Consider the following 9,393-nt stretch of genomic DNA (forward strand, 5'->3'; position numbering starts at 1 on the left):
ATCTCCGCATAAGTCATATGCCCTTCAATATAGGGAACTTGAGGACCGTGGGGCATTGGAGGCATTTGGTGCACTTGAGGTCCTTGAGGTTCGGGATGTAGTTGAGGGGGAACGTCCTCATTCACATCATCTTGGTCGACTATAGGGACTTTCTCACCACGGGGAGGGATCCTCTCATTAGCCACTTTTCCCTCCTCCCTTCTAGCAGGTGTCCTCCTTGTATTCATGTCCTATAAACGCAAGACAAGAAGTTAAGAAAAGGAACTTATAAAACTCCCCTCTATGGCACGATGCTAGAGTAATAAAGAAAGTGACACTTATATCATCCTATAGCCTCTCACTCATGGGTGCGTCGCGATTCACACTGATGAATAAGACTCTACTAGACATGGCTTGTGAGACATTTGGACCCTAAACTATTTCCCATAATTTTATGCTCTAATACCATGTTTGTAATGACCCGCAAGTTCACCCTAGAAGTTAGGGCAAACCTTAGGTCGGAACAAGGTGTGCTTGACCTCGAGGAGGTCTTACACAAGCCTCTTAGCTATCATCATTACACAAGATATGAAAATTAGTGTGGACTATTTAAACTTTTCACAACAATAATAATAAGAAACATCTTTTATAAAATACTAAGGAGTAAGTCTCATCGTCACAAGCAAACTTAAAGACATGACATAAATATGTTAGGGTAACGTCCCTTTTACATTGAAAGAAAATACATAAATTGTCCGAGTCATAATGAAGAGTTAAAAAAAATTAACATAGACTATGCCCTCCAATATAGGAGGACATACTTAGTCTTGAGAGAGTCGATTCCCAAGCTTGCCTTATAACCTTCTACTTGCCTCCAACCTATACTTATAGAGTATAGAGTAGTATGGGTTAGTGTGTACTAAGTATCGAATTATGTAAAATCATGCAAAAAGGGACAATTTAGTTGAAACATACAAGTAATAATATATTGTAAGAACCTTCATGAATTAAGTTGCAAAACATCATATATACCATCATTTAACACATAAGGTAAAACTTCAATTTTTCTTAACATAGGGTCATACTTACATTATAGCCAAAATTACACATGAACTACTCCTATCCTAAGTTATCCTACGACTCCCCTAAGTAAGACATAAGGAGATCGCCCATACAACCTCCACAATACTTACATAAGATATCATTAAGACTACTAAGGATAACCATACTTCATTTCATTTATGCAAATCACCATTCAATACCAAACACTATAGAGACACACATATGCTTAGGAACTTCGTCTATGAACCATCCTCCAAGTCAACCCCCAATTTATACTTGGTGCAATGTCAAAGTAGCATACCATACTACCACTTCCACCTTAGTGCTCCTTGAGAATTCCCTTAGACCAGGCATATCACATTTATTACATACATAGCTTTCACCATGCAAGGCAAAATATCAACATACTTCCTTAACATTAGACATAAGTCACATTACTTTCGTTTACAATATATCATGACCCATTTATACATTTCATATAAGGACACACAAAGACTTCCTCCAAATGTCTACTTGTGCAATAGATAGGTAGTGTCCTATTGCACCACCGACCCTACGTAGTACACCCTTAAGAAGGCTTAGTTCATTTACATACATTTGTGGGGTTAGATTTAACCGACATAGACCATGAGAGCATGACGTGGATTCCCGGTACCACCCTTACCGGATGAGGGATCCCTACTTGCCTAAGGTAGGGTCATATTCTCTATCCTTTACATGGATTCTCCAATAGCTGCACCTACGCAGACGCATAGCTATGGGATAATGATATTGCTACTACGTAACCCATTTTCTACTAACAAGGATCACCCATCTCAAGAGGTACCTTGGATACAACATCTCTACTCACCAAGTGCACCCACCCCTTTTTAAATCCTCTCGGTGCTAAGCATAACTCCCTCACGGAAACTTAAACATTCATTGACTAAAGCTTAAGAGATAACTATTGAACACCCTATCTCAACTCAAGAAGGGTATCGAACCTTTGGAAAACTCATCAGGAATAGTGAGGTTTCTACTAAACATTTCATTCAACTAACGAAGAGTGTTCACCCCAAAATCCCCCTTTTCATACTTAGGAATAGTCGGAATGGTCTAGACAGTTAATCTCTACTCATGAAGAGTGTCAACCCTACAATCCCCCATTTTCATTCATTGACTTTATTCATGCATTCAAGTGTGCGTGTGATTACATGTGAGCACACCTTTCACTGAATAATCTTTATTCATACTATTCACTTCTAGTCCTACTCAAACCCACATGCATCACGATTCACACATTATCCAAATTCACATATCAAACACATACTTAATTTAGGCATAAACCCCTCAAGATACTCATTTAAACCTCCTAAATTATATCATACATATGCATATCAAAATCATTACTTCACTTCACATATCATGTCTACAAGGACATTTTCACAATACACATATCTTCATAAACTTTAAGAAACACCGCCACCAAAGGTAGACCATATCACTCAAGAGCATTTCATAATAAGGATTAAACAACATAACCAACTTTCCATTCATCCAAGCTTTTGCAATGTATCAACAATTTAAGCAGGATTCATCATAAAATAGCCCCTAGGTAAGTAGCTAATCATCAACGAAACCACCAAGAAACAACAAGTTTAACATTATCTAACCATTCTCAATAAACCCATTTCATAACCTAAAAGTTGATAAAAAGAATAGAAATAATTTCATTGGGGTTTTGACATTAATATTATCATATAATACTAAGAACAACTCATTTTATTCATTAAAACAATTTCATGCAAAAACCCATACTTAGAGTCAAGGAATAAAGAAGTTTGAAGTTGAAATCCGTTTTGAAATATCTTTGAAATGGCTCCTTGAATGAAATATGGTTCATGGATGATTATCATACCTTAATATGAAGTGACCCACGAATTTGGTGAAGAAAACGTGAAGAACATGGTCTTCTTTCTTGGAGCATGATGCTTCTTATATGGATGTTTTTGGAGAAATTTAATTTTATCTTGAAATAGTGGGTAAAATGATGTTTACAAATGACCTAAATCAGTTCCCAAAAGATCTCTAAAGTTCCCAAAAGACCCCTACACCATTTTGACCCTTTTCCAAATTCAAATTTGACTTAAAAATGACGCAGCTAAATCTGGTACTTGTATGCGTGTCACGGAGGGAGCTGCTTATTCTTGACTTTCCTCGTGCTACAGGTGCGTCGCGAGGTGGGCTTCAAAATCTTCCCCTACAGGCTGCCTTGGGCAGCTCATTTGTCCAACGTTTGGATCCTCCTTGGGAGCCTTTAGGGTGGTCCCCGAGTAGTTGTACTCAAACATTTTTGCACTTGGTACATTCCTCTAGGTACTAGGGTCATCCCCACTAGTTTTTGACACAAAACACTACCCAAAAAAGGCACCAAAATCAAGGACACACTAGACCATTTTTAGGCACATTTTTCGAATGTCATAGACGTTATTGGACGTTTAACTTCCAAACACTCCCAAACTCTACAAACTTACTTCAAATGATAAAATAGGCAATTTTGATATATTATTAACATATGAAACACATGTAAAGCTCTAGTTTGACCTATTTAATTTTTATGGTCGTTACAATCTCCCCCACTTTGAACAATATTCATCCTCAAATGACACTAAACACGTGCAAGGACTTCATGGACACAACTAGCAACATACCACACATATCATCATGGTCATATAATAGTCAAATCACCAAACTTACTAGGAAAACTATCTTCGTACCATTAAGCAATTTAAGCAACATAAGCAAATTTGGAAAGTTTCCATAATTCAAAGCACACACTTACTTCTTCATTTTCATTTCATTTATGGAGAAATTACCTTCTCCGACATAAGACATGTTCATCACACCATTATCAAATTTAACACGCAATAACCCTCAAATCACATATTGACACATAGAGAAAAAACATGAAGCAATTAAGCAAATATAGTAAGCTACGCATTGACATGAGAAATATAGATTAACTACAAATCTACTCATTCACTAAAATGTCATCAAGACCATGAAAGACATATCATCATCAATGAAATTCAAAACATAAGGAGACATGAAACTCATGCAAATGCAAGAATCAAAAACAAACCAAACTACAAAGGATTTTGGCCTCAAGCTTGAGTATGAATTGAAAGAAAGATAAAGATATCAACTAGCTTCCTACTCAACTCATTCTCCCCAAATTAGGGCAAATTCATATAAATCAAATCAAAACAACCACAAAGAACTTAGGACATACCAAGACCTTAACTCCGAATTAGTCGCCTCTTTAGCTCGGGTGCATAGAAACGATTCCTTTATGAAGCATTGGGATCCGGACCACCATGAGGAGCTTGGTTGACCTCCATCCCTTTTTCCTTGAGGGTAGGGCAATCTCTCCTCTTATGACGTCTATTACCAAATCCAAAGCAACCATCATTGCAGGCAAAACACCTACCCAAGTGTTGATTCCCACAACTAGTACACCTTGGCCTCTCAAAAGCATAACCACCTTCTTGAGAATTTTCACTACACCATTTTAGGTAAACATCAACACTTATTCTGGACAATGTTTATAAAGTGTTGCCTAAAGAAATTTTTTAGGCAACGCTTTTAAATTGTAGCAAACGATTTTAACTTTTAGCTACGATAATATTGACAACACTTCAAAAGTGTACTCTTGAATTGTAGTAGCTACACTTTTTAATTGTTGTTACAATTTGATATAATTTTGAACACCTATTTATATATATGACCACGCTTTAGAAGTGTCATATTTTTATAATTAAAAAAATAACACATTACAAGCGTGGATTTAAAAGTTTCTCTAAAATTTTATATTCCCTCCAACATTTTTAAATCTCCCTCCCCTCTTTAAGAAAACAAAATATTAATTCATAAAACATTAAAACATTATTTTCCCAAAATCAGAAAAACTCATTTCTCTGATAAACTGAAGAACACGTTTTTCTCTGATGAACTGAAGAGCAAACAGTCTTCTCTGATGAACACACTTTTCTCGGAAGCTAAGTCCAAAGAACATAGCAAGCGATGAAGTTATGTCTCTCCGTCACAGATGAACTAAAGCTAAGTCTCTCTGTTAGGCTTTAATTAACATGATTATCCTTGAACTGATAAAAAAATCTATATCGAGTTGCCTCAAAACATGATTAATTTTGTTTTTCTTTAAGGGGAATTGGATATGAAGCGTTACCAACTATTGTAAAGGTGGAGATATGAGAGTTGTTTTCCTAGCTCGCAAGCATTTTTATAGTTATTTACATATGAACTTGTTCTATTTCTAATTACTTCTCATTTTAACAGTTTGATACATTAAAGGGGACACTTTAGTAGTTTATCCTAATTCCTCCAGGTGGTCGTTGGATATTGACACATTCTTTTGCTAGTGTTGCATTCTAGTTAATGGATTCTTTGCATTTACCCTTCTTTGAGATATACTATCTAATTATTGAAGTAAATTTCACTGAATTCATATTTATTCCACATAATTTAATTTTGTATACTGATGTCACGTTAGGGAGGTTGGCCAGTCTGGTGATGGAATTTAATCCCTCATAAATAAAGTCTAGATTTTCTTGGCTTAGGGAAAACTATAAGAAGCTGGTGATGTCCTTGAGAATGGTTTAATGGACACTCACGCAACAACAATAATTGATGATTGGTTTAGGCGTGCTAGGAACACAACTATAATTGAGAAATCACTAACATTGCTACAAGCTTATGCAGCTCTATTAGTACTTGAAACAATGATCAATTATAAAAATGAAATGTCATGTTTACACTACTTCTACTATCGTATATTTATGCCCTGGTGGAAATTTGAGTTTTCCAATCAGTTAACTTGTCATAACGTTTGATGTACGCAACTTGTAGTTAAATCAAGCTGATTTTATGAGTAAGTTGTCTGTTAGTTTTTTTTAGTTCCAATTAGACTCAGAATAATAATGTGAACGAGAACAAGGATCACTAGTAAAAAAATGAATACACATTGTTTCCTAACATAAGTACAAAATGATACAAAGACGGACAATGTTGTGTTATCAACATTTCAAGAATTTCTAGGACTATATAATAGCATATTGCAGAAGCTATATCAACTGATTTAATAACCTGTAGACACACAATCCTAGCAGGGAATCTGGAGCCACAACTATGCACGCAAATCAGCAGAAGACAAATGAATGTTTTGCTAGCATTAGGAGTAAATTGAGCCACTTCTCCAAGGTCATAATTAGCAAGACCCGATATTATTTATCCTCTCCTGATTTGGTTGTTGATTTTTGTGTGTAGTTGTGGCTCCAGCTTCCCTTCTAGATTCTTGTGTTTCAAGGTTATCAAATCAGTTTAGATGTTATAGAATCAGTTTATTCTTTCATTTTTCCAGCCTAATAAAATAATTGATATCTGCTACTTCCTATACAGAAATGAAAGAATGTTTATCCTAGAATTCCGTAGTTTAGAGGCTATCTTTTTATTCTTTTCTTGACTGAGCCTTGATTGTTATCCTCCCTACTTTGTTTTCATTCATTTACTGAAAAGTTTTGTTCTTTCCCATGGTATTGACATTTTACGCCTTATGTTATTAGGTTATGCATGCTAATTTGTACCACATGGATTAGATAGAGAAGGTAATAATCTTTTACTGTCCTATTGCCCCCCTCTCCGCCTATTAGTTTTTTCACCAACATATCTGGTGAATTTCTTATTACAGAGTATACAAATTTAGTTTTTTTTTTCTTTTCTGCAATGTTAGTAGGATCATCTAGAGTTCCCTGGAGTTTTACCTTGCACATTTATTGACAAGTTTTCTACTTCAGCTAAACTTATCAAGAGATTGTAGTACTTATTTTTACCATGTAAGATGATTCAGCACGAATGCCCAATTTGATATAGTTTGTTAACATGGAAGAAGAAATGTTAAGGTTAGAGCTGGAGAGCATGAAGAAGAAGCTTGATTCTTGGGGTAGAGAACTGAATAAACTTGAAGCCTTAACTAAGCGAGAAACGAAAAAGTTTGAAGAGGATAATAAACAGGTATCAAATTCCATCATGAGTTAAAACTATATATAAATATATCTCTTATCATGATAAAGTCGCGGTGGCTTAAATTATTTTGGTGCTCCATTTTTCCTATATTATGTGGATACTGGGTAGGATGTAAGTATCAAGCTTCTGGTCCCCTAATTCTTTCGAACTAATAAGTGTTGAGCTTTTTTTTGTTGATTCAAATTGATTTAAGAAACTCAACACTTCAAATGGCCTCTGTGGAAAAAAAAAATAGCTTTTGAGAATGTCTTAAGACTTGTTGTAGAACAAAAGGTGTATTTCAATGGTACTGTTTCATTTGAAGTTAGCCATTTCCCTCTTTCAGCTGAAAAAGAACTTTAATTTTTGTAGTTTGTTGCTGGCAGTTTCTTTATATAATTGACTTTGTGTTGTGGACTAGTTATAACATCGTTAGCTATGATTCAAGTTCGTTAAGCTTCTTGTTCTAAAGCTTCTATATTAACTGACTTAAGCAAGTTATGTGTACCATACTCAGATATGATTCAAGTCCTCTTAGTTGCTTGCGTCATAATTTATGTCTGTTAACTGCTTTTTACATGCAATGTTGGCTATTGTTAACATCTTCAGCTGTGATTAAATTCCATCAAATTGTTTGTCTATGCTTTCACTTGATTTACCTTGCGATTTGTTAGAATTATCAACTATTTATAATCCTTAGAATTAACTCTAGTTTTTTTAATTATATCCTTGATTGGCAATAGAAAGTTCCACTAGTTGGCAATGCTTTATTTGGAATGCCTTGTGTAGAGCTTCTTAGCTTTTTACACTGTCTTGGTTAGTATTATGACTACATGATGCTTATCAAGTATTTGTTGATTATAGAATTCCTCCACAACGACTCTTTACTTCTCATGTTCCACTAGAGCTTTGAAAATGAAATCTATGAAGCTTTAAACTTTTTGGTGTGATCAACTATCTATTAATATTGCCCATTGTATTTTAGGTTTATAGCTATGTTTCACCAAACTTTATGGAATAACAGTCTGAGATCAATGACAATATAAGAGGTGTACTAATAGACTAGATCATTGAGTTAAATATGATAAATGGAATTAATCAGTATTAATTAAGGTATACATTCCATCATTATGTTAATTAATTTGGTTATAATTATATTCTAATAAACCAGCAGGTACATGACAAGTTAGAGCTCAAGAAAGAGACATTATTCCTTGTTGTCAAGTTAGACAGATTTTCTAGAGAAACAACTTGTTGCCAAAAACAAATTGCAGCTTGTTGGTCTTGTCACCTTTCAAATAACCAGCAAATACGAGGAAATTTTGCATCCTCTTGTGCATGAATTGTGATTATTTTATCTGAAATCTGCACAATAAAAGACATTCTTGAATTGGTAAAATACTCGTGGCAATTATCTCAACTAGTTTGATACTTAAATTTATTCCTGATTAATTTTACTGTAGGAGAAATTGATGCTCACCACATTGCATTACACTTTGTCTTTTCCAACTCCATCTATTTTTATGAGAAGATTTCTCAAGGCTCCTCAAGTATTACTTTTGGGAACAAAAATAGTTTTGACAATTGTCTTTAAATGTCTAGCTATTTGGTTAATTTCGTTTTAGTCATATAAAATATACAATACCAAAATAGTCTTTTGTGATGAGTATAAGGGACATAGAATGGCAAAATGTTGTCATTTTTATAGTGAATACTCTCCAATTTTGCACTTCTACAGCTTTTTTGTTATGAATTGTCTTAGTATACTGTGAATTTAAGCATGTTAAATACCCAATTTTTATTACCAACTTATAATTTTATTTTGAATGTGAAGTAAAATGCCGGTGATTGAATTTGAATTGTGGAAAAAAGTAATATTGATCTATTGTAATGAACGATGAAGAGTTTTTGTAGTATTGTTATATATGCTTGAATTCGTTTGGTTTTGTGGAATTTATTGATACTACGTTTACAAGATATATTTATCAAAGTTTATCTGAAATATATCGCTTTGTTTAATTATTAATTAATTTTTGTGCTTTATATCACCTGTATATTTAATTTTGGAATTAGTGAAAATATGCAAATAAAAATTATTATTCTTAAAAATGAAAAATTGTGGCTAGAAAATTCTAAAAAACATTGCCACACTTCGAAAGTGTTGCTGTAGGACGTCCAAGAAAAGCTACATTTATAGGTGTTGTTATAGATGAGATATAAAAGACAACACTTTTTAAATGTGTACAATAATAAATCAAAGACAACACTTCTAAGCGTAGCTGCAAAAGTGTAGCC

At 34.2% G+C, this 9,393-nt stretch overlaps 1 protein-coding gene across 2 annotated transcripts; it reads left to right on the forward strand.

Annotated features, from left to right (window-relative positions):
* Nucleotides 1–6,750: 6,750 nt before the first annotated feature.
* Nucleotides 6,751–8,518, forward strand: LOC114075174. Of its 2 annotated transcripts, none has more exons than XM_027913466.1 (2): nt 6,751–7,107; nt 8,270–8,518. In XM_027913466.1, the coding sequence occupies exons 1-2, from the start codon at nt 6,976–6,978 to the stop codon at nt 8,438–8,440; spliced, it is 303 nt and encodes a 100-aa protein (XP_027769267.1). In that variant the 5' UTR covers nt 6,751–6,975; the 3' UTR covers nt 8,441–8,518. The 2 variants fall into 2 exon arrangements, with proteins under 2 accessions (XP_027769267.1, XP_027769268.1); XM_027913467.1 differs by having other exon boundaries at nt 6,755–7,107; nt 8,273–8,518.
* The last annotated feature ends 875 nt before the right edge of the window (nt 8,519–9,393 follow it).

This window comes from Solanum pennellii, chromosome 12 (assembly GCF_001406875.1).
Source record: "Solanum pennellii chromosome 12, SPENNV200".
Taxonomy (NCBI): Eukaryota; Viridiplantae; Streptophyta; class Magnoliopsida; order Solanales; family Solanaceae; genus Solanum; species Solanum pennellii.

Excerpts from the sequence above, each read along its gene's own strand:
- LOC114075174 (XM_027913466.1), top strand. The coding sequence starts at position 6,976 with ATGGAAGAAGAAATGTTAAGGTTAGAGCTGGAGAGCATGAAGAAGAAG. Across the intron at positions 7,108-8,269 it reads TTGAAGAGGATAATAAACAG|CAGGTACATGACAAGTTAGA; the intron begins GTATCAAATTCC and ends CTAATAAACCAG.